Genomic DNA, 27,316 nt, shown 5'->3' with positions numbered 1-27,316 from the left:
AATCTGCTACTAAAACTTTAGTCAAAGATCCTTTATATGACAGGAGTTATTTACTGTTTTTAGGAATCTGCTACTAAAACTTTAGTCAAAGATCCTCTATATGACAGGAGTTATTTACTGTTTTTAGGAATCTGCTACTAAAACTTTAGTCAAAGATCCTTTATATGACAGGAGTTATTTACTGTTTTTAGGAATCTGCTACTAAAACTTTAGTCAAAGATCCTTTATATGACAGGAGTTATTTACTGTTTTTAGGAATCTGCTACTAAAACTTTAGTCAAAGATCCTCTATATGACAGGAGTTATTTACTGTTTTTAGGAATCTGCTACTAAAACTTTAGTCAAAGATCCTTTATATGACAGGAGTTATTTACTGTTTTTAGCAATCTGCTACTAAAACTTTAGTCAAAGATCCTCTATATGACAGGAGTTATTTACTGTTTTTAGGAATCTGCTACTAAAACTTTAGTCAAAGATCCTTTATATGACAGGAGTTATTTACTGTTTTTAGGAATCTGCTACTAAAACTTTAGTCAAAGATCCTTTATATGACAGGAGTTATTTACTGTTTTTAGGAATCTGCTACTAAAACTTTAGTCAAAGATCCTCTATATGACAGGAGTTATTTACTGTTTTTAGGAATCTGCTACTAAAACTTTAGTCAAAGATCCTCTATATGACAGGAGTTATTTACTGTTTTTAGGAATCTGCTACTAAAACTTTAGTCAAAGATCCTTTATATGACAGGAGTTATTTACTGTTTTTAGGAATCTGCTACTAAAACTTTAGTCAAAGATCCTTTATATGACAGGAGTTATTTACTGTTTTTAGGAATCTGCTACTAAAACTTTAGTCAAAGATCCTCTATATGACAGGAGTTATTTACTGTTTTTAGGAATCTGCTACTAAAACTTTAGTCAAAGATCCTCTATATGACAGGAGTTATTTACTGTTTTTAGGAATCTGCTACTAAAACTTTAGTCAAAGATCCTTTATATGACAGGAGTTATTTACTGTTTTTAGGAATCTGCTACTAAAACTTTAGTCAAAGATCCTTTATATGACAGGAGTTATTTACTGTTTTTAGGAATCTGCTACTAAAACTTTAGTCAAAGATCCTCTATATGACAGGAGTTATTTACTGTTTTTAGGAATCTGCTACTAAAACTTTAGTCAAAGATCCTTTATATGACAGGAGTTATTTACTGTTTTTAGGAATCTGCTACTAAAACTTTAGTCAAAGATCCTTTATATGACAGGAGTTATTTACTGTTTTTAGGAATCTGCTACTAAAACTTTAGTCAAAGATCCTTTATATGACAGGAGTTATTTACTGTTTTTAGGAATCTGCTACTAAAACTTTAGTCAAAGATCCTCTATATGACAGGAGTTAATTACTGTTTTTAGGAATCTGCTACTAAAACTTTAGTCAAAGATCCTTTATATGACAGGAGTTATTTACTGTTTTTAGGAATCTGCTACTAAAACTTTAGTCAAAGATCCTCTATATGACAGGAGTTATTTACTGTTTTTAGGAATCTGCTACTAAAACTTTAGTCAAAGATCCTTTATATGACAGGAGTTATTTACTGTTTTTAGGAATCTGCTACTAAAACTTTAGTCAAAGATCCTCTATATGACAGGAGTTATTTACTGTTTTTAGGAATCTGCTACTAAAACTTTAGTCAAAGATCCTTTAAATGACAGGAGTGCACTGCTGTTTTTGGAATTTACTACAAAAACACGAATCAAAGATCCTCTATATGACTGTTTTTAAGTGCTGCAGAAACGCGAGTCAACGATTGTTTAAGGAAATGGAGAGCTCTGCTCTTTTTAGGGATTTTACGTTGGTCAAAGATCCTTTATATGACATGAGGACTCTGCTGTTTATAGGAATCTGCTACAAAAACTTCAGTCAAAGATCCTTTATATGACAGGAGGACTCTGCTGTTTTTAGGAATCTGCTACAAAAACTTCAGTCAAAGATCCTTTATGGCAAAACGACGCTGCAGTTTTTAGGAATCTTATACAAAACTTTAGTCAAAGATCATTTATATGACAGGAGTGCACTGCTGTTTTATGAATCTGCTACTAAAACTTTAGTCAAAGATCCTTTATATGACAGGAGGACTCTGCTGTTTATAGGAATCTGCTACAAAAACTTCAGTCAAAGATCCTTTATGGCTGGAGGACGCTGCAGTTTTTAGGAATTTTACACAAAACTTTAGTCAAGGATCCTTTAAATGACAGGACTCTGCTGTTTTTAAGAATCTGCTATACAACTTTAGTCAGAGATCCTTCATATGACAGAGGCACTGTGGTGTTTTTTTACGAATCTGCTACTAAAACTTTAGTCAAAGATCCTTTATATGACAGGAGTTATTTACTGTTTTTAGGAATCTGCTACTAAAACTTTAGTCAAAGATCCTTTAAATGACAGGAGGACTCAGCTGTTTTTGGGAATCTGCTGCTAAAACTTTAGTCAAAGATCCTTTAAATGACAGGAGGACTCTGCTGTTTTTGAGAATCTGCTATACAACTTTAGTCAAAGATCCTTTAAATGACAGGAGTGCACTGCTGTTTTTGGAATTTACTACAAAAACACGAGTCAAAGATCCTCTATATGACTGTTTTTAAGTGCTGCAGAAACGCGAGTCAACGATTGTTTAAGGAAATGGAGAGCTCTTTTAGGGATTTACGTTCGTCAAAGATCCTTTATATGACAGGAGGACTCTGCTGTTTATAGGAATCTGCTACAAAAACTTCAGTCAAAGATTCTTTATGGCTAGAGGAGGCTGCAGTTTTTAGGAATTTTACACAAAACTTTAGTCAAGGATCCTTTAAATGACAGGACTCTGCTGTTTTTAAGAATCTGCTATAAAACTTTAGTCAGAGATCCTTCATATGACAGAGGCACTGTGGTGTTTTTTTACGAATCTGCTACTAAAACTTTAGTCAAAGATCCTTTATATGACAGGAGGACTCTGCTGTTTTTAGGAATCTGCTACAAAAACTTCAGTCAAAGATCCTTTATGGCTGGAGGATGCTGCAGTTTTTAGGAATTTTACACAAAACTTTAGTCAAGGATCCTTTAAATGACAGGACTCTGCTGTTTTTAAGAATCTGCTATAAAACTTTAGTCAGAGATCCTTCATATGACAGAGGCACTGTGGTGTTTTTTAGGAATCTGCTACAAAAACTTCAGTCAAAGATCCTTTATGGAAAGATGACGCTGCAGTTTTTAGGAATCTTATACACAACTTTAGTCAAAGATCATTTATATGACAGGAGTGCACTGCTGTTTTAGGAATCTTCTACAAATATATTACTAAAGGATCCTCTGGATTTTGCTGTTTTATTAATCTGCAACTAAAACTTTAGTCAAATATTCTTTATATGACAGGAGGACTCTGCTGTTTTTAGGAATCTGCTACAAAAACTTCAGTCAAAGATCCTTTATGGCAGGAGGACGCTGCTGTTTTTAGGAATCTGCTACTAAAACTTTAGTCAAAGATCCTTTAAATGACAGGAGTTATTTACTGTTTTTAGGAATCTGCTACTAAAACTTTAGTCAAAGATCCTTTAAATGACAGGAGTTATTTACTGTTTTTAGGAATCTGCTACTAAAACTTTAGTCAAAGATCCTTTAAATGACAGGAGGACTCTGCTGTTTTTAAGAATCTGCTATAAAACTTTAGTCAAAGATTCTTTAAATGACAGGAGTGCATTGCTGTTTTTGGAATTTACTACAAAAACACGAGTCAAAGATCCTCTATATGACTGTTTTTAAGTGCTGCAGAAACGCGAGTCAATGATTGTTTAAGGAAATGGAGAGCTCTGCTCTTTTTAGGGATTTAAGTTGGTCAAAGATCCTTTATATGACAGGAGGACTCTGCTGTTTATAGGAATCTGCTACAAAAACTTCAGTTAAAGATCCTTTATGGCAGGAGGACGCTGCAGTTTTTAGGAATTTTACACAAAACTTTAGTCAAGGATCCTTTAAATGACAGGACTCTGCTGTTTTTAAGAATTTGCTATAAAACTTTAGTCAGAGATCCTTCATATGACAGAGGCACTGTGGTGTTTTTTACGAATCTGCTACTAAAACTTTAGTCAAAGATCCGTTATATGACAGGAGGAATCTGCTACAAAAACTTCAGTCAGAGATCCTTTATGGAAAGAGGACGCTGCAGTTTTTAGGAATCTTATACAAAACTTTAGTCAAAGATAATTTATATGACAGGAGTGCACTGCTGTTTTATGAATCTGCTACTAAAACTTTAGTCAAAGATCCTTTATATGACAGGAGGACTCTGCAGTTTTTAGGAATTTTACACAAAACTTTAGTCAAAGATCCTTTAAATGACAGGACTCTGCTGTTTTTAAGAATCTGCTATGAAACTTTAGTCAAAGATCCTTTAAATGACAGGACTCTGCTGTTTTTAAGAATCTGCTATAAAACTTTAGTCCAAGATCCTTTAAATGACAGGAGTGCACTGCTGTTTTTGGAATTTACTACAAAAACACGAGTCAAAGATCCTCTATACGACTGTTTTTAAGTGCTGCAGAAACGCGAGTCAACGATTGTTTAAGGAAATGGAGAGCTCTGCTCTTTTTAGGGATTTACGTTGGTCAAAGATCCTTTATATGACAGGAGGACTCTGCTGTTTTTAGGAATCTGCTACAAAAACTTCAGTCAAAGATCCTTTATGGCTGGAGGACGCTGCAGTTTTTAGGAATTTTACACAAAACTTTAGTGAAGGATCCTTTAAATGACAGGACTCTGCTATTTTTAAGAATCTGCTATAAAACTTTAGTCAGAGATCCTTCATATGACAGAGGCACTGTGGTGTTTTTTAGGAATCTGCTACAAAAACTTCAGTCAAAGATCCTTTATGGAAAGACGACGCTGCAGTTTTTAGGAATCTTATACAAAACTTTAGTCAAAGATCATTTATATGACAGGAGTGCACTGCTGTTTTAGGAATCTTCTACAAATATATAACTAAAGGATCCTCTGGATTTTGCTGTTTTATGAATCTGCTACTAAAACTTTAGTCAAAGATCCTTTATATGACAGGAGGACTCTGCTGTTTTTAGGAATCTGCTACTAAAACTTCAGTCAAAGATCCTTTATGGGAGGAGGACACTGCAGTTTTTAGGAATTTTACACAAAACTTTAGTCAAAGATCCTTTAAATGACAGGACTCTGCTGTTTTTAGGAATCTGCTACTAAAACTTTAGTCAAATATCCTTTATATGACAGGAGGACTCTGCTGTTTTCAGGAATCTGCTACAAAAACTTCAGTCAAAGATCCTTTATGGCAGGAGGACGCTGCAGTTTTTAGGAATTTTACACAAAATTTAGTCAAAGATCCTTTAAATGACAGGACTCTGCTGTTTTTAAGAATCTGCTATAAAACTTTAGTCAAAGATCCTTTAAATGACAGGAGTGCATTGCTGTTTTTGGAATTTACTACAAAAGCACGAGTCAAAGATCCTCTATATGACTGTTTTTAAGTGCTGCAGAAACGCGAGTCAACGATTGTTTAAGGCAATGGAGAGCTCTGCTCTTTTTAGGGATTTACGTTGGTCAAAGATCCTTTATATGACAGGAGGACTCTGCTGTTTTTAGGAATCTGCTACAAAAACTTAAATCAAAGATCCTTTATGGCAAGACGCTGCAGTTTTTAGGAATTTTACACAAAACTTTAGTCAAAGATTTTTTAAATGACAGGACTCTGCTGTTTTTAATAATCTGCTATACAACTTTAATCAAAGATCCTTTTAATGACAGGAGTGCATTGCTGTTTTTGGAATTTACTACAAAAGCATGAGTCAAAGATCCTCTATATGACTGTTTTTAAGTGCTGCAGAAACGCGAGTCAAAGATTGTTTAAGGACATGGAGAGCTCTGCTCTTTTTAGGGATTGGTCAAAGATCCTTTATATGACCGGAGCATCTGGCTGTTTTTAAGCATATCAATATTTACATTGATATTAATCAAATAAAAACATCTCAACACTGCAATATTTCATGTTTTATATTTCAAGAAAAAATGATCAATTCAATAGAATTTTTTTTACGTGTTTTAATGTTGCAGTCTTTTATTTTGAATGAATTTAAAAATGTTAAATGACGTTTTAAAAAAAGAAAAAGCGTAAAGAAAAGATCTGTGCAGGCGACCTGCGGTGACCTCTTGCTCGCACGCCATGACGGCGACGCTGCCTCCAAAGTAGGACACGTGCACGCGCTCATGCGTGTCCTCCTCAATACACGCACTGGTGTAGTACTACGTGTACTACTACGTGTACTACTACGTGGAAGATGTACACATGGAAATGTTTTTAAAGAAGCAGCAAAGTAAATAAGATGAATTATTGAGTTGAAAGTGCGAGAGGTTACTTCAGGTCACTGCTGAGTGGAGATGTTACATAAGGTGCTGCTTTTTCCCAGGGGACTTAAACGCATCTGCTTCAACACATTTGACTACTCTTTCATGTGCAAAATAAATGTAAAAGACCAAAAAATGTGCATTACAAAATAAAAACTAAATGTTTTCAATTACAAAATAAAATACTAATTTGTGTGTTTTAAAATGTACATTTATTAGTCGCCTGTTTTTTTTTTTACAGTATTAGTCTGTTGCTTTTTAAATATGCTTAGGAATTAATATGACCAAGAAAACTTTAGTCAAAGATCATTTATGTTACAAGAGGACTCTGCTGTTTTTATGAATTCACTACAAAAACATCAGTCACAGATCTTTTATATGACAGGAGTGAACTGCTGTTTTAGGTATCTTCTACAAACATATTACTAAAGGATCCTTTGGATTCTGCTGTTTTTAGGAATCTGCTACAAAAACTTTAGTCAGAGATCCTTTATATGACAGAAGTGCACTGCGGTTTTTATGAATTTGCTACAAAACATTAAGTCAAAGATCCTTTATATGACAGGAGTGCATTGCGGTTTTTAGGAATCTGCTACGAAACATTAAGTCAGAGATCCTTTATGTGACAGGAGTGCACTGCTGTTTTTTATGAATCTGTCACAAAACATTAAGTCAAAGATCCTTTATGTGACAGGAGTGCACTGCTGTTTTTTAGGAATCTGCGACCAAACATTAAGTCAAAGATCCTTTATATGACAGGAGTGCACTGCTGTTTTTATGAATCTGCGACCAAACATTAAGTCAAAGATCCTTTATATGACAGGAGTGCACTGCTGTTTTTATGAATCTGCGACCAAACATTAAGTCAAAGATCCTTTTATATGACAGGAGTGCACTGCTGTTTTTTATGAATCTGCGACCAAACATTAAGTCAAAGATCCTTTATATGACAGGAGTGCACTGCTGTTTTTTATGAATTTGCTACAAAACATTAAGTCAAAGATCCTTTATATGACAGGAGTGCACTGCTGTTTTTTTATGAATCTGTGACAAAACATTAACTCAAAGATCCTTGATGTGACAGGAGTGTACTGCTGTTTTTAGGAATCTTCTACAAAACATTAAGTCAAAGATCCTTTATATGACAGGAGTGCACTGCTGTTTTTTATGAATCTGTGACAAAACATTAAGTCAAAGATCCTTTATGTGACAGGAGTGCACTGTTGTTTTTATGAATCTGCGACCAAACATTAAGTCAAAGATCCTTTATATGACAGGAGTGCACTGCTGTTTTTTATGAATCTGCGACCAAACATTAAGTCAAAGATCCTTTATGTGACAGGAGTGCACTGCTGTTTTTTATGAATCTGCTACAAAACATTAAGTCAAAGATCCTTTATATGACAGGAGTGCACTGCTGTTTTTTATGAATCTGCGACCAAACATTAAGTCAAAGATCCTTTATATGACAGGAGTGCACTGCTGTTTTTTATGAATCTGCGACCAAACATTAAGTCAAAGATCCTTTATATGACAGGGGTGCACTGCTGTTTTTTATGAATCTGTCACAAAACATTAAGTCAAAGATCCTTTATATGACAGGTGTGCACTGCTGTTTTTAGGAATCTGCAACAAAACATTAAGTCAAAGATCCTTTATATGACAGGAGTGCACTGCTGTTTTTTTATGAATCTGCGACCAAACATTAAGTCAAAGATCCTTTATATGACAGGAGTGCACTGCTGTTTTTTATGAATCTGCTACAAAATATTAAGTCAAAGATCCTTTATGTGACAGGAGTGCACTGCTGTTTTTTATGAATCTGCTACAAAACATTAAGTCAAAGATCCTTTATATGACAGGAGTGCACTGCTGTTTTTATGAATCTGCGACCAAACATTAAGTCAAAGATCATTTATATGACAGGAGTGCACTGCTGTTTTTTATGAATTTTCTACAAAACATTAGGTCAAAGATCCTTTTAATGACAGGAGTGCATTGCGGTTTTTAGGAATCTGCTACGAAACATTAAGTCAAAGATCCTTTATATGACAGGGGTGCACTGCTGTTTTTTATGAATCTGCGACCAAACATTAAGTCAAAGATCCTTTATGTGACAGGAGTGCACTGCTGTTTTTTATGAATCTGCTACAAAACATTAAGTCAAAGATCCTTTATATGACAGGAGTGCACTGCTGTTTTTTATGAATCTGCGACCAAACATTAAGTCGAAGATCCTTTATATGACAGGAGTGCACTGCAGTTTTTTATGAATCTGCGACCAAACATTAAGTCAAAGATCCTTTATATGACAGGAGTGCACTGCTGTTTTTATGAATCTGTGACAAAACATTAAGTCAAAGATCCTTTATATGACAGGTGTGCACTGCTGTTTTTAGGAATCTGCAACAAAACATTAAGTCAAAGATCCTTTATGTGACAGGAGTGCACTGCTGTTTTTAGGAATCTGCTACGAAACATTAAGTCAGAGATCCTTTATATGACAGGAGTGCACTGCTGTTTTTTATGAATTTGCTACAAAACATTAAGTCAAAGATCCTTTATATGACAGGAGTGCACTGCTGTTTTTTTATGAATCTGTGACAAAACATTAACTCAAAGATCCTTGATGTGACAGGAGTGTACTGCTGTTTTTAGGAATCTTCTACAAAACATTAAGTCAAAGATCCTTTATATGACAGGAGTGCACTGCTGTTTTTTATGAATCTGTGACAAAACATTAAGTCAAAGATCCTTTATGTGACAGGAGTGCACTGTTGTTTTTATGAATCTGCGACCAAACATTAAGTCAAAGATCCTTTATATGACAGGAGTGCACTGCTGTTTTTTATGAATCTGTGACCAAACATTAAGTCAAAGATCCTTTATATGACAGGAGTGCACTGCTGTTTTTTATGAATCTGCTACAAAACATTAAGTCAAAGATCCTTTACATGACAGGAGTGCACTGCTGTTTTTTATGAATCTGCGACCAAACATTAAGTCAAAGATCCTTTATATGACAGGAGTGCACTGCAGTTTTTTATGAATCTGCGACCAAACATTAAGTCAAAGATCCTTTATATGACAGGGGTGCACTGCTGTTTTTTATGAATCTGTCACAAAACATTAAGTCAAAGATCCTTTATATGACAGGAGTGCACTGCTATTTTTATGAATCTGCGACCAAACATTAAGTCAAAGATCCTTTATATGACAGGAGTGCACTGCTGTTTTTTATGAATCTGTGACCAAACATTAAGTCAAAGATCCTTTATATGACAGGAGTGCACTGCTGTTTTTATGAATCTGCGACCAAACATTAAGTCAAAGATCCTTTATATGACAGGAGTGCACTGCTGTTTTTTATGAATCTGTGACAAAACATTAAGTCAAAGATCCTTTATATGACAGGAGTGCACTGCTGTTTTTTATGAATCTGTGACAAAACATTAAGTCAAAGATCCTTTATATGACAGGAGTGCACTGCTGTTTTTTAGGAATCTTCTACAAAACATTAAGTCAAAGATTCTTTATATGACAGGAGTGCACTGCTGTTTTTAGGAATCTTCTTCAAAACATTAAGTCAAAGATTCTTTATATGACAGGAGTGCACTGCTGTTTTTAGAAATCTTCTAAAAAACATTAAGTCAAATATCCTTTATACGACAGGAGTGCACTGCTGGTTTAATGAATCTGCTACAAAACATTAAGTCAAAGATCCTTTATATGACAGGAGTGCACTGCTGTTTTTTATGAATCTTATACAAAACATTAAGTCAAAGATCCTTTATGTGACAGGAGTGCACTGCTATTTTTTATGAATCTGTGACAAAACATTAAGTCAATTATCATTTATATGACAGGAGTGCACTGCTGTTTTTAGGAATCTTCTACAAAACATTAAGTCAAAGATCCTTTATATGACAGGAGTGCACTGCTGTTTTTATGAATCTGCTACAAAACATTAAGTCAAAGATCCTTTATATGACAGGAGTGCACTGCTGTTTTTATGAATCTGCGACCAAACATTAAGTCAAAGATCCTTTATATGACAGGTGTGCACTGCTGTTTTTAGGTATCTGCTCTAAAGACTCTAGTGAAAATACTGCAAAATCACCACTCACAGATCCTCTATGTGACAGGAGTGATATGTTGTTTAAAAAACAAAAACACCTTTGTCGAAATTTAGGTACATACTTACAACAACGACAAAAAACTATTCTCAAAGATCCTTTATATAACAGGAGTGCCCTGCTGTTTTTAGGAATCTGCTACAAAAACGTTAGTCAAAGATCCTGTAAATGACAGGAGTGCACTGTTATTTTTGGAATTGAATACAAAGACATCCGTCAAAGATCCTTAATATAACAGGAGAGTTCTGCTGTTTTGAAGTACCTACTATAGAAACGCTAGTCAAAGATTGTTGAAAGGACACAGAGCGCTCTGCTGTTTTTAGGGATTTACTACAAAACGTTAGACAAAGATCCTGTAAATGACAAGAGCATGTTACTGTTTTAAGCATATAATTAGATATATATTATTATTATTCCTGTTCAAATAAATGTAAAAGACCAAAATGCGCATTTTGAAATAAAAACTAAATGTTTTCACTTACAAAATAAAATACTAATTTGTGTGTTTTAAAATGTACATTTATTAGTCGGCTGATTTTTTACAGTATTAGTCTGTTGCTTTTTAAACATGCTTAGGAATTAATATGACCAATTATGAGTACGATTTGACACTAATTGTTGTATAGAGGATCTTTGGTTGTTATTGAGATGGAGCTTCTTAATTAGGACTTGATCAGTTGCACTAATTGTTATATAGAGGATCTTTGGTTGTTATTAAGATCGAGCTTCTTAATTAGGACTTGATCAGTTGTTATTGAGCCTCACATGAGAACGATCTGACACTAATTGTTATATAGAGGATCTTTGATTGTTATTAAGATGGAGCTTCTTAGTTACGACTTGATCAGTTGCACTAATTGTTATATAGAGGATCTTTGATTGTTATTAAGATGGAGCTTCTTAATTACGACTTGATCAGTTGTTATTGTCCCTCAAATGAGAACGATCTGACACTAATTGTTATATAGAGGATCTTTGGTTGTTATTAAGATGGAGCTTCTTAATTACGACTTGTTCAGTTGCACAAATTGTTATATAGAGGATCTTTGATTGTTATTAAGATGGATCTTCTTGATTAGGACTTGATTAGTTGTTATTGAGCCTCACATGAGAACGATCTGACACTAATTGTTGTATAGAGGATCTTTGATTGTTATTAAGATCGAGATTCTGAAGTACAACTTGATCAGTTGTTATTGTGCCTCACAAGAAAACGATCTGACATTAATTGTCATATAGAGGATCTTTGATTGTTATTAAGATGGATCTTCTTGATTACGACTTGATCAGTTGTTATTGAGCCTCACATGAGAACGATCTGACACTAATTGTCGTATAGAGGATCTTTGATTGTTATTAAGATGGAGCTTCTTAATTACAACTTGATCAGTTGCACTAATTGTTATATAGAGGATCTTTGGTAGTTATTAAGATGGAGCTTCTTAATTAGGACTTGATCAATTGTTATTGTGCCTCACATGAGAACGATCTGACACTAATTGTTGTATAGAGGATCTTTGATTGTTATTAAGATCGATCTTCTTAATTAGGACTTGATCAGTTGTTATTGAGCCTCACATGAGAACGATCTGACACTAATTGTTATATAGAGGATCTTTGATTGTTATTAAGATGGAGCTTCTTAATTAGGACTTGATCAGTTGCACTAATTGTTATATAGAGGATCTTTGATTGTTATTAAGATGGAGCTTCTTAATTACGACTTGATCAGTTGCACTAATTGTTATATAGAGGATCTTTGGTTGTTATTAAGATCGATCTTCTTAATTACGACTTGATCAGTTGTTATTGAGCCTCACATGAGAACGATCTGACACTAATTGTTGTATAGAGGATCTTTGATTGTTATTAAGATCGATCTTCTTGATTACGACTTGATCAGTTGCACTAATTGTTATATAGAGGATCTTTGATTGTTATTAAGATGGAGCTTCTTAATTACGACTTGATCAGTTGCACTAATTGTTGTATAGAGGATCTTTGGTTGTTATTAAGATGGAGCTTCTTAATTAGGACTTGATCAGTTGTTATTGTCCCTCACATGAGAACGATCTGACACTAATTGTTGTATAGAGGATCTTTGGTTGTTATTAAGATCGAGCTTCTGAATTACGACTTGATCAAATGTTATTGAGCCTCACATGAGAACGATCTGACACTAATTGTTGTGTAGAGGATCTTTGATTGTTATTAAGATCGAGCTTCTTAATTACGACTTGATCAGTTGCACTAATTGTTATATAGAGGATCTTTGGTTGTTATTAGGATGGAGCTTCTTAATCACAACTAACAGTTGTTATTGTCCCTCACATGAGAACGATCTGACACTAATTGTCATATAGAGGATCTTTGATTGTTATTAAGATCGATCTTCTTAATTACGACTTGATCAGTTGTTATTGAGCCTCACATGAGAACGATCTGACACTAATTGTTGTGTAGAGGATCTTTGATTGTTATTAAGATGGAGCTTCTTAATTACGACTTGATCAGTTGCACTAATTGTTAAATAGAGGATCTTTGGTTGTTAATAAGATCAAGCTTCTTAATTACGACTTGATCAGTTGTTATTGAGCCTCACATGAGAACGATCTGACACTAATTGTTGTGTAGAGGATCTTTGATTGTTATTAAGATGGAGCTTCTTAATTACGACTTGATCAGTTGCACTAATTGTTAAATAGAGGATCTTTGGTTGTTAATAAGATCAAGCTTCTTAATCAGGACTTGATCAGTTGTTATTGTGCCTCACATGAGAACGATCTGACACTAATTGTCGTATAGAGGATCTTTGATTGTTATTAAGATGGAGCTTCTTAATTACGACTTGATCAGTTGTTTTTGAGCCTCACATGAGAACGATCTGACACTAATTGTTGTATAGAGGATCTTTGATTGTTATTAAGATGGAGCTTCTTAATTACGACTTGATCAGTTGCACTAATTGTTATATAGAGGATCTTTGGTTGTTATTAAGATGGAGCTTCTTAATTACGACTTGATCAGTTGCACTAATTGTTATATAGAGGATCTTTGGTTGTTATTAAGATCGAGCTTCTTAATTACGACTTGATCAGTTGTTTTTGAGCCTCACATGAGAACGATCTGACACTAATTGTGTGTAGAGGATCTTTGATTGTTATTAAGATGGAGTTTCTTAAATACGATTTGATCAGTTGCACTAATTGTTATATAGAGGATCTTTGATTGTTATTAAGATGGAGCTTCTTAATTACGACTTGATCAGTTGTTATTGAGCCTCACATGAGAACGATCTGACACTAATTGTTGTATAGAGGATCTTTGATTGTTAAGATCGATCTTCTTAATTACGAAATGATCAGTTATTGTCCCTCAAATGAGAACGATCTGACACTAATTGTTGTATAGAGGATCTTTGGTTGTTATTAAGATGGATCTTCTTGATTACGACTTGATCAGTTGTTATTGTGCCTCACATGAGAACGATCTGACACTAATTGTTGTGTAGAGGATCTTTGATTGTTATTAAGATGGAGCTTCTTAATTACGACTTGATCAGTTGCACTAATTGTTATATAGAGGATCTTTGGTTGTTATTAAGATCGAGCTTCTTAATTACGACTTGATCATTTGTTATTGAGGCTCACATGAGAACGATCTGACACTAATTGTTGTGTAGAGGATCTTTGATTGTTATTAAGATGGAGCTTCTTAATTACGACTTGATCAGTTGCACTAATTGTTATATAGAGGATCTTTGGTTGTTATTAAGATGGAGCTTCTTAATCACGACTTGATCATTTGTTATTGTCCCTCACATGAGAACGATCTGACACTAATTGTTATATAGAGGATCTTTGGTTGTTAATAAGATCGCGCTTCTTAATTAGGACTTGATCAGTTGTTATTGAGCCTCACATGAGAACGATCTGACACTAATTGTTATATAGAGGATCTTTGATTGTTATTAAGATCGATCTTCTTAATTACGACTTGATCAGTTGTTATCGTGCCTCACATGAGAACGATCTGACACTAATTGTTGTGTAGAGGATCTTTGATTGTTATTAAGATGGAGCTTCTTAATTACGACTTGATCAGTTGCACTAATTGTTATATAGAGGATCTTTGGTTGTTATTAAGATGGAGCTTCTTAATTAGGACTTGATCAGTTGTTATTGTCCCTCACATGAGAACGATCTGACACTAATTGTTATATAGAGGATCTTTGATTGTTATTAAGATGGATCTTCTTAATCAGGACTTGATCAGTTGTTATTGAGCCTCACATGAGAACGATCTGACACTAATTGTTGTGTAGAGGATCTTTGATTGTTATTAAGATCGATCTTCTTAATTAGGACTTGATTAGTTGTTATTGAGCCTCACATGAGAAGGTCCTGACACTAATTGTTATTTAGAGGATCTTTGGTTGTTATTAAGATGGAGCTTCTTAATTACGACTTAATCAGTTGCACTAATTGTTATATAGAGGATCTTTGGTTGTTATTAAGATGGAGCTTCTTAATTAGGACTTGATCAGTTGTCATTGAGCCTCACATGAGAACGATCTGACACTAATTGTCATATAGAGGATCTTTGATTGTTATTAAGATCGATCTTCTTGATTACGACTTGATCAGTTGTTATTGAGCCTCACATGAGAACGATCTGACACTAATTGTTGTATAGAGGATCTTTGATTGTTATTAAGATGGATCTTCTTGATTACGACTTGATCAGTTGTTATTGAGCCTCACATGAGAACGATCTGACACTAATTGTTGTGTAGAGGATCTTTGATTGTAATTAAGATAGAGCTTCTTAATCACAACTAACAGTTGTTATTTAGCCTCACATGAGAACGATCTGACACTAATTGTCGTATAGAGGATCTTTGATTGTTATTAAGATCGAGCTTCTGAATTACGACTTGATCAGTTGTTATTGAGCCTCACATGAGAACGATCTGACACTAATTGTTATATAGAGGATCTTTGATTGTTATTAAGATGGATCTTCTTGATTACGACTTGATCAGTTGTTATCGTGCCTCACATGAAAACGATCTGACACTAATTGTTATATAGAGGATCTTTGATTGTTATTAAGATGGAGCTTCTTAATTAGGACTTGATCAGTTGCACTAATTGTTATATAGAGGATCTTTGATTGTTATTAAGATGGAGCTTCTTAATTACGACTTGATCAGTTGCACTAATTGTTATATAGAGGATCTTTGGTTGTTATTAAGACCGAGCTTCTGAATTACGACTTGATCAGTTGTTATTGAGCCTCACATGAGAACGATCTGACACTAATTGTTATATAGAGGATCTTTGATTGTTATTAAGATGGAGCTTCTTAATTACGACTTGATCAGTTGCACTAATTGTTATATAGAGGATCTTTGGTTGTTATTAAGATGGAGCTTCTTAATTAGGACTTGATCAGTTGTTATTGAGCCTCACATGAGAACGATCTGACACTAATTGTTGTATAGAGGATCTTTGATTGTTATTAAGATGTAGCTTCTTAATTACGACTTGATCAGTTGCACTAATTGTTATATAGAGGATCTTTGGTAGTTATTAAGATGGAGCTTCTTAATTACGACTTGATCAGTTGTTATTGAGCCTCACATGAGAACGATCTGACACTAATTGTTGTATAGAGGATCTTTGATTGTTATTAAGATGGATCTTGAACGACCTGACACTAATCGGATCAGTGTTTAGTCGGCTAGTGGGTGTCCTGCGTGGGTGCAAGGCGTGGCGATGACGTCACGACGGTGACGTACCGGTGGTGAAGAGCGCGATGGCCTTGATGCAGCTGTACTCCGCCGAGTCCACGTGCAGCACCTTCAGCTTCTCCACCTGCTCCTGGAAGACCCGGATGTGGTCCACGAAGGCCACCACGCGCTCGGCGGACATGGGCGAGGCGTGCAGGCCGGCGGCGGCCAGCAGCGGCGCCACGTGCACGGGCATGGCGCACTGCGCGGCGTTCAGCACGAACAGTTCGCTCCAGGTGAGGCGCAGCAGCGCCACCTGGTCGCACACCTGCAGGTCGGGGAAGAAGGGGATGTGGCGCGCCCACTCCACGGCGCTGAAGAGCATGCGCGCCGCCAGCTCGCAGATGTTCTCGATGCCCGCCATGTTGCCGCCCGCCGCCGCCAGGCACTGCGCGTGCGCGCCGTAGCGCGACGCGGACGCGGCGTAGGGCTCTGCCCGCAGCAGCAGCGAGATGTAGCCCGACAGGTAGGCGTGGTGGCACTGCAGGGGGTCCCCGCCGCTCAGCGACAACTGCCCGTGGTACGCCTGCGCGGGCATGCGGCCTCTCTGCACGGCTGCGTGCGCAACACAAGAAGAGAGAAGTCGGTCACAACACACGCGCGCGCCCTCAGGAAGCTTCCCGCGAACATCGCGTGCAGCGGCGGGCGCGCGCGTCGGCTCGGAACAGGCGCTAAATTTAGCCCTCGCGCTGTCTGATTCTCACGCACGCGCACACACACATTGTTAATAAATAAATACATTATCGGGGTAAAACTAGGAGCCTTTTTAAAACAGTTTTAGTAAATAAACGAAATATTGTGGTAATTTAGGAGCCTTTTTATGAATTTTGTTTAGTAAATAAACAAGGTATTGTTAATTTAGGAGTATTTTTGAAATACTTTGCAGTAAATAAACAAATAATTGTGTTAAATTAGGAGCCTTTTGAAATATAAAAAACAATAGCAAATAAATAAAATACTGTGTTAAATTGTGAGCCTTTTTAAAACATGTTTGAGTAAATAAACAAAATATTGTGTAAATTTGGGAACCTTTTGAAAAAAATGTTTGTAAATAAACAAATTATTGAGGCTTTTAAAAACATATTTAGTAAATAAACGAAATATTGTGGTAATTTAGGAGCCTTTTTGAAATATTTTTTGGTAAATAAACAAAATATTGTGTAAATTTAGGAAGCTTTTTAAAAGATTTTTTGTAAATAAACAAATTATTGGGGTACAATTAGGAGGCTTTTAAAAACATTTTTAGTAAATAAACGAAATATTGTGGTAATTTAGGAGCCTTTTTGAAATTTTTTTTTAGTAAATAAACAAAATATTGTGTATATTTAGGAAGCTTTTTAAAAGATTTTTAGTAAATAAACAAATTATTGGGGTACAATTAGGGGGCTTTTTAAAACATTTTTAGTAAATAAACGAAATGTTGTGGTAATTTAGGAGCCTTTTTGAAATATTTTTTAGTAAATAAACAAAATATTGTGTAAATTTAGGAAGCTTTTTAAAAGATTTTTAGTAAATAAACAAATTATTGGGGTACAATTAGGGGGCTTTTTGAAATATTTTTTTAGTAAATAAATTATTGTGTTAAAATAAGAGCCTTTTTCAAAACAATTTTGTAAATAAACGAAATATTGTGTTAAATTGGGAGCTTTTTAAGAATTTTTTTAGTAAATAAACAAGGTATTGTTAATTTAGGAGTCTTTTTGAAATACTTTGCAGTAAATAAACAAATAATTGTGTTAAATTAGGAGCCTTTTGAAATATAAAAAACAATAGCAAATAAATAAAATACTGTGGTAAATTGTGAGCCTTTTTAAAACATGTTTTAGTAAATAAACAAAATATTGTGTAAATTTGAGAACCTTTTGAAAAAAAGGTTTGTAAATAAACAAATTATTGGGGTAAAATTAGGAGGCTTTTAATATAATAATATTTAGTAAATAAACGAAATATTGTGGTCATTTAGGAGCCTTTTTAAGAATTTTTTTAGTAAATAAACAAGGTATTGTTAATTTAGGAGTCTTTTTGAAATACTTTTCAGTAAATAAACAAATAATTGTGTTAAATTAGGAGCCTTTTGAAATATAAAAAACAAGCAAAAATAAATAAAATACTGTGTTAAATTGTGAGCCTTTTTAAAACATGTTTTAGTAAATAAACAAAATATTGTGTAAATTTGGGAACCTTTTGAAAAAAATTTTTGTAAATAAACAAATTATTGGGGTAAAATTAGGAGGCTTTTAAAAACATATTTAGTAAATAAACGAAATACTGTGGTAATTTAGGAGCCTTTTTGAAATATTTTTTAGTAAATAAACAAAATATTGTGTAAATTTAGGAAGCTTTTTAAAACATTTTTAGTAAATAAACAAATTATTGGGGTACAATTAGGAGGCTTTTTAAAACATTTTTAGTAAAGAAACGAAATGTTGTGGTAATTTAGGAGCCTTTTGAAATATAAAAAACAATAGCAAATAAATAAAATACTGTGTTAAATTGTGAGCCTTTTAAAACATGTTTTAGTAAATAAACAAAATATTTTTTAAATTTGGGAACCTTTTGAAAAAAATTTTTGTAAGTAAACAAATTATTGGGGTAAAATTAGGAGGCTTTTAAAAACATATTTAGTAAATAAACGAAATATTGTGGTTATTTAGGAGCCTTTTTGAAATATTTTTTAGTAAATAAACAAAATATTGTGTAAATTTAGGAAGCTTTTTAAAACAGTTTTAGTAAATAAACAAATTATTGGGGTACAATTAGGAGGCTTTTAAAAAAATTTTTAGTAAATAAACGAAATATTGTGTAAATTTGGGAACCTTTTGAAAAAAATGTTTGTAAATAAACAAATTATTGGGGTAAAATTAGGAGGCTTTTAAAAACATATTTAGTAAATAAACGAAATATTGTGGTAATTTAGGAGCCTTTTTGAAATATTTTTTAGTAAATAAACAAAATATTGTGTAAATTTAGGAAGCTTTTTAAAACAGTTTTAGTAAATAAACAAATTATTGGGGTACAATTAGGGGGCTTTTTAAAACATTTATAGTAAATAAAAGAAATATTGTGGTAATTTAGGAGCCTTTTTGAAATATTTTTTTTAGTAAATAAACAAATTATTGTGTTAAATTAGGAGCCTTTTAAAAACATATTTAGTAAATAAACGAAATATTGTGGTAATTTAGGAGCCTTTTTGAAATATTTTTTTGAAAATAAACAAAATATTGTGTAAATTTAGGAAGCTTTTTAAAACATTTTTAGTAAATAAACAAATTATTGGGGTACAATTAGGAGGCTTTTTAAAACATTTTTAGTAAAGAAACGAAATATTGTGGTAATTTAGGAGCATTTTTGAAATATTTTTTAGTAAATAAACAAATTATTGTGTTAAAATAGGCACCTTTTTAAAAACAATTTAGTAAATAAACGAATTATTGGGGTACAATTAGGAGGCTTTTAAAAAAAATTTAGTAAATAAACGAAATATTGTGGTAATTTAGGAGCCTTTTTGAAATATTTTTTTTAGTAAATAAACAAATTATTGTGTTAAAATAGGAGCCTTTTTAAAAACAATTTTGTAAATAAAGGAATTATTGTGTTAAATTGGGAGAGTTTAAAAAAAAGTAAATAAATGAAATATTGTGTTAAATTGGGAGCCTATTGAAAACATTGTTTAGTAAATAAAGTATTGTGTTAATTTAGGAGCCCTTTAAAATATTTTTAGTAAATAAACGAATTATTGTGTTAAATTGGGAGCCTTTTGAAAACATTGTTTAGTAAATAAACAAAGTATTGTGTTAATTGAGGAGCCTTTTAAAATATTTTAGAAAATAAACGAAATTTTGTGTTAAATTGGGAGCCTTTTGTAAACATTGTTTAGTAAATAAAGTATTGTGTTAATTTAGGAGCCTTTTAAAATATTTTAGTAAATAAACGAATTATTGTGTTAAATTGGGAGCCTTTTGAAAACATTGTTTAATGAATAAACAAAGTATTGTGTTAATTTAGGAGCCTTTTAAAATATTTTAGTAAATAAATAAAATACTGTGTTAAATTGTGAGCCTTTTTAAAACATGTTTTAGTAAATAAACAAAATATTGTGTAAATTTGGGAACCTTTTGAAAAAAATGTTTGTAAATAAACAAATTATTGGGGTAAAATTAGGAGGCTTTTAAAAACATATTTAGTAAATAAACGAAATATTGTGGTAATTTAGGAGCCTTTTTGAAATATTTTTTGGTAAATAAACAAAATATTGTGTAAATTTGGGAACCTTTTGAAAAAAATGTTTGTAAATAAACAAATTATTGGGGTAAAACTAGGAGCCTTTTTAAAACAGTTTTAGTAAATAAACGAAATATTGTGTTAAATTGGTAGCTTTTTAAGAATTTTTTTAGTAAATAAACAAGGTATTGTTAATTTAGGAGTCTTTTTGAAATACTTTGCAGTAAATAAACAAATAATTGTGTTAAATTAGAAGCCTTTTGAAATATAAAAAACAATAGCAAATAAATAAAATACTGTGTAAATTTGGGAACCTTTTGAAAAAATGTTTGTAAATAAACAAATTATTGGGTGAAATTAGGAGGCTTTTAAAAACATATTTAGTAAATAAACGAAATATTGTGGTAATTTAGGAGCCTTTTTGAAATATTTTTTTTAGTAAATAAACAAATTATTGTGTTAAAATAAGAGCCTTTTTAAAAACAATTTTGTAAATAAAGGAATTATTGTGTTAAATTGGGAGCTTTTAAAAAAAAGTAAATAAATTAAATATTGTGTTAAATTGGGAGCCTATTGAAAACATTGTTTAGTAAATAAAGTATTGTGTTAATTTAGGAGCCTTTTAAAATATTTTTAGTAAATAAACGAATTATTGTGTTAAATTGGGAGCCTTTTGAAAACATTGTTTAGTAAATAAACAAAGTATTGTGTTAATTGAGGAGCCTTTTAAAATATTTTAGTAAATAAACGAAATATTGTGTTAAATTGTGAGCCTTTTGTAAACATTGTTTAGTAAATAAACAAAATATTGTGTAAATTCGGGAACCTTTTGAAAAAAATGTTTGTAAATAAACAAATTATTGAGGTAAAATTAGGAGGCTTTTAAAAACATATTTAGTAAATAAACGAAATATTGTGGTAATTTAGGAGCCTTTTTGAAATATTTTTTAGTAAATAAACAAAATATTGTGTAAATTTAGGAAGCTTTTTAAAACATTTTTAGTAAATAAACAAATTATTGGGGTACAATTAGGGGGCTTTTTAAAACATTTTTAGTAAAGAAACGAAATATTGTGGTAATTTAGGAGCCTTTTTAAGAATTTTTTTAGTAAATAAACAAGGTATTGTTAATTTAGGAGTCTTTTTGAAATACTTTGCAGTAAATAAACAAATAATTGTGTTAAATTAGGAGCCTTTTGAAATATAAAAAACAATAGCAAATAAATAAAATACTGTGTTAAATTGTGAGCCTTTTTAAAACATGTTTTAGTAAATAAACAAAACATTGTGTAAATTTGGGAACCTTTTGAAAAAAATGTTTGTAAATAAACAAATTATTGAGGCTTTTAAAAACATATTTAGTAAATAAACGAAATATTGTGGTAATTTAGGAGCCTTTTTGAAATATTTTTTAGTAAATAAACAAAATATTGTGTAAATTTAGGAAGCTTTTTAAAAGATTTTTAGTAAATAAACAAATTATTGGGGTACAATTAGGAGGCTTTTTAAAACATTTTTAGTAAATAAACGAAATATTGTGGTAATTTAGGAGCCTTTTGAAATATAAAAAACAATAGCAAATAAATAAAATACTGTGTTAAATTGTGAGCCTTTTAAAACATGTTTTAGTAAATAAACAAAATATTGTGTAAATTTGGGAACCTTTTGAAAAAAATGTTTGTAAATAAACAAATTATTGAGGCTTTTAAAAACATATTTAGTAAATAAACGAAATACTGTGGTAATTTAGGAGCCTTTTTGAAATATTTTTTAGTAAATAAACAAAATATTGTGTAAATTTAGGAAGCTTTTTAAAACATTTTTAGTAAATAAACAAATTATTGGGGTACAATTAGGAGGCTTTTTAAAACATTTTTAGTAAAGAAACGAAATATTGTGGTAATTTGGGAACCTTTTGAAAAAAATGTTTGTAAATAAACAAATTATTGGGGTAAAATTAGGAGGCTTTTAAAAACATATTTAGTAAATAAACGAAATATTGTGGTAATTTAGGAGCCTTTTTGAAATATTTTTTAGTAAATAAACAAAATATTGTGTAAATTTAGGAAGCTTTTTAAAAGATTTTTAGTAAATAAACAAATTATTGGGGTACAATTAGGAGGCTTTTTAAAACATTTTTAGTAAATAAACAAAATATTGTGGTAATTTAGGAGCCTTTTTGAAATATTTTTTAGTAAATAAAAAACAAAATATTGTGTAAATTTAGGAAGCTTTTTAAAACATTTTTAGTAAATAAACAAATTATTGGGGTAAAATTAGGAGGCTTTTAAAAACATATTTAGTAAATAAACGAAATATTGTGGTAATTTAGGAGCCTTTTTGAAATATTTTTTAGTAAATAAACAAAATATTGTGTAAATTTAGGAAGCTTTTTAAAAGATTTTTAGTAAATAAACAAATTATTGGGGTACAATTAGGGGGCTTTTTAAAACATTTTTAGTAAATAAACGAAATATTGTGTACATTTGGGAACCTTTTGAAAAAAATGTTTGTAAATAAACAAATTATTGGGGTACAATTAGGAGGCTTTTAAAAAGATATTTAGTAAATAAACGAAATATTGTGGTCATTTAGGAGCCTTTTTGAAATATTTTTTAGTAAATAAACAAATTATTGTGTTAAAATAGGCACCTTTTTTAAAAACAATTTAATAAATAAACGAATTATTGGGGTACAATAAGGAGGCTTTTAAAAAAATTTTTAGTAAATAAACGAAATATTGTGGTAATTTAGGAGCCTTTTGGAAATATTTTTTTAGTAAATAAACAAATTATTGTGTTAAAATAGGAGCCTTTTTAAAAACAATTTAGTAAATAAACGAATTACTGTGTTAAATTGGGAGCTTTTAAAAAAAAGTAAATGAAATATTGTGTTAAATTGGGAGCCTTTTGAAAACATTGTTTAGTAAATGAACAAAGTATTGTGTTAATTTAGGAGTCTTTTAAAATATTTTTAGTAAATAAACGAATTATTGTGTTAAATTGGGAGCCTTTTGAAAACATTGTTTAGTGAATAAACAAAGTATTGTGTTAATTTAGGAGCCTTTTAAAATATTTTAGTAAATAAACGAATGATTGTGTTAAATTGGGAGCTTTATTTTATTTTTTTTTAAAGGTAAATAAATGAATTATTGTGTTAAATTGGAAGCCTTTAGAAAACAATGTTTAGTAAATAAACAAAGTATTGTCTTAATTTAGGAGACTTTTGAAAACATTGTTTACTAAATAAACAAAGTATTGTGTTGATTTAGGAGCCTTTTAAAATATTTTTAGTATATAAACGAATTATTGGAGCTTTTTTTAAAAAAAGTGTAAATAACTGAATTATTGTGTTAATTTGGGAGCCTTTTGAAAACATTGTTTAGTAAATAAACAAATTATTGTGTTAATTTAGGAACCTTTTGAAAATATTCTTTAGTAAATAAACAAAGTATTGTGTTAATTTAGGAACCTTTTGAAAACATTGTTTAGTAAATAAACAAAGTATTGCGTTAATTTAGGAGCCTTTTGAAAACATTGTTTAGTAAATAAACAAATTATTGTGTTAATTTAGGAACCTTTTAAAAACATTGTTTAGTAAATAAACAAAGTATTGTGTTAATTTAGGAACCTTTTGAAAACATTGTTTAGTAAATAAACACATTATTGTGTTAATTTAGGAACCTTTTGAAAACATTGTTTAGTAAATAAACAAAGTATTGTGTTAATTTAGGAACCTTTTGAAAACATTGTTTAGTAAATAAACAAATTATTGTGTTAATTTAGGAACCTTTTGAAAACATTGTTTAGTAAATAAACAAATTATTGTGTTAATTTAGGAACCTTTTGAAAACATTGTTTGGTAAATAAACGAAGTATTGTGTCAATTTAGGAGCCTATTTAAAATATTTTAGTAAATAAACGAATTATTGTGTTAAATTGGGAGCATTTTGAAAACACTGTTTAGTAAATAAACACAGTATTGTGTTGCTTTAGGAGCCTTTTAAAATATTTTAGTAAATAAATTAAAAAAAAAAAAAGGTGTAAATAAATGAATTATTGTGTTAAATTGGGAACCTTTTGAAAACATTGTTTAGTAAATAAACAAATTATTGTGTTAATTTAGGAACCTTTTGAAAACATTGTTTAGTAAATAAACAAAGTAATGTGTTGATTTAGGAGCCTTTTAAAATATTTTTAGTAAATAAACGAATTATTGGAGCTTTTAAAAAAAAAAAAAAGTGTAAATAAATGAATTATTGTGTTAAATTGGGAGCCTTTTGAAAACATTGTTTAGTAAATAAACACATTATTGTGTTAATTTAGGAACCTTTTGAAAACATTGTTTGGTAAATAAACAAATTATTGTGTTAATTTAGGAACCTTTTGAAAACATTGTTTAGTAAATAAACAAATTATTGTGTTAATTTAGGAACCTTTTGAAAACATTGTTTAGTAAATAAACAAATTATTGTGTTAAATTAGGAGCCTTTTTAAAAACAATTTAGTAAATAAACGAATTATTGTGTTAATTTAGGAGCCTTTTGAAAACATTGTTTAGTAAATAAACAAATTATTGTGTTAATTTAGGAGCCTTTTGAAAACATTGTTTAGTAAATAAACAAATTATTGTGTTAATTTAGGAGCCTTTTGAAAACATTGTTTAGTAAATAAACAAATTATTGTGTTAATTTAGGAACCTTTTGAAAATATTGTTTAGTAAATAAACAAAGTATTGTGTTAATTTAGGAACCTTTTGAAAACATTGTTTAGTAAATAAACAAATTATTGTTTTAATTTAGGAACCTTTTGAAAACATTGTTTAGTAAATAAACAAATTATTGCGTTAATTTAGGAGCCTTTTGAAAACATTTTTTAGTAAATAAACAAAATATTGTGTTAATTTAGGAGCCTTTTAAAATATTTTTAGTAAATAAACAAATTGGGGTAAAACTAGGAACCTTTATAAAACATTTTTAGCAAATAAACGAAATATTGTGGTAATTTAGGAGCCTTTTGGAAAACATTTTTTAGTAAATAAACAAATTATTGTGTTAAATTAGAAGCCTTTTTAAAAACAATTTAGTAATTTGTGTTAATTTAGAAGCATATTTAAAATATTTTAGTAAATAAACGAATTATTATGTTAAATTGGGAGCTTTTTTATATAAAAAAATTTGTAAATAAATGAATTATTGTGTTAAATTGGAAACCTTTTGAAAACATTGTTTGGTAAATAAATGAAGTATTGTGTTAATTTAGGATCCTATTTAAAATATTTTAGTAAATAAACGAATTATTGTGTTAAATTGGGAGCCTTTTGAAAACATTGTTTAGTAAATAAACACAGTATTGTGTTGATTTAGGAGCCTTTTAAAATATTTTAGTAAATAAATTATTGGAGCTTTTTTTCTTTTTTTTTAAAGTGTAAATAAATGAATTATTGTGTTAAATTTAGGAACCTTTTGAAAATATTGTTTAGTAAATAAACAAATTATTGTGTTAATTTAGGAACCTTTTGAAAACATTGTTTAGTAAATAAACAAATTATTGTGTTAATTTAGGAACCTTTTGAAAACATTGTTTAGTAAATAAACAAATTATTGTGTTAATTTAGGAGCCTTTTGAAAACATTGTTTAGTAAAAAAAACAAATAATTGTGTTAATTTAGGAACCTTTTGAAAACATTGTTTAGTAAATAAACAAATTATTGTGTTAATTTAGGAACATTTTGAAAACATTGTTTAGTAAATAAACAAATTATTGGGGTAAAACTAGGAGCCTTTATAAAACATTTTTAGCAAATAAACGAAATATTGTGGTAATTTAGGAGCCTTTTGGAAAACATTTTTTAGTAAATAAACAAATTATTGTGTTAAATTAGTAGCCTTTTTAAAAACAATTTAGTAAAAAAACAAGTATTGTGTTAATTTAGGAGCATACTTAAAATATTTTAGTGAATAAACGAATTATTATGTTAAATTGGGAGCTTTTTTTATATAAAAAATGTAAATAAATGAATTATTGTGTTAAATTGGGAGCCTTTTGAAAACATTGTTTAGTAAATAAACGAATTATTGTGTTAATGTAGGAGCCTATTTAAAATATTTTAGTAAATAAACAAATTATTGTGTTAAACTGGGAGCCTTTTGAAAACATTGTTTGGTAAATAAACAAAGTATTGTGTTGATTTAGGAGCCTTTTAAAATATTTTTAGTAAATAAACGAATTATTGGAGCTTTTTTTTTTTTTTAAAGTGTAAATAAATGAAATATTGTGTTAAATTTGGAGCCTTTTGAAAACATTGTTTAGTAAATAAACAAATTATTGTGTTAATTTAGGAACCTTTTGAAAACATTGTTTAGTAAATAAACAAAGTCATGTGTTGATTTAGGAGCATTTTAAAATATTTTTAGTAAATAAACGAATTATTGGAGCTTTTTTTTTTTTTTAAAGTGTAAATAAATGAATTATTGTGTTAAATTGGGAGCCTTTTGAAAACATTGTTTAGTAAATAAACAAAGTATTGTGTTGATTTAGGAGCCTTTTAAAATATTTTTAGTAAATAAACGAATTATTGGAGCTTTTTAAAAAAAAAAGTGTAAATAAATGAATTATTGTATTAATTTAGGAGCTTTTTGAAAATATTGTTTAGTAAATAAACAAAGTTTTGTGTTAATTTAGGAACCTTTTGAAAATATTGTTTAGTAAATAAACAAAGTATTGCGTTAATTTAGGAACCTTTTGAAAACATTGTTTAGTAAATAAACAA

The 27,316-nt window shown here is 30.7% G+C and overlaps 1 protein-coding gene across 1 annotated transcript in view; it reads right to left on the bottom strand.

Moving 5' to 3' along the window:
* LOC133608429 (nuclear receptor subfamily 2 group F member 1-B-like) overlaps positions 1–27,316 on the bottom strand; it is a 35,231-nt gene that overhangs the window by 5,925 nt on the left and 1,990 nt on the right. The window contains exon 2 of the mRNA XM_061963649.1: positions 16,334–16,879. Coding sequence (XP_061819633.1) covers positions 16,334–16,879 — 546 coding nt within the window. The remainder of the gene's footprint in view (positions 1–16,333; positions 16,880–27,316) is intronic.

This window comes from Nerophis lumbriciformis, linkage group LG06 (assembly GCF_033978685.3).
Source record: "Nerophis lumbriciformis linkage group LG06, RoL_Nlum_v2.1, whole genome shotgun sequence".
NCBI classification, from domain to species: Eukaryota; Metazoa; Chordata; class Actinopteri; order Syngnathiformes; family Syngnathidae; genus Nerophis; species Nerophis lumbriciformis.
This window is presented reverse-complemented; position numbering and strand designations above follow the sequence as displayed.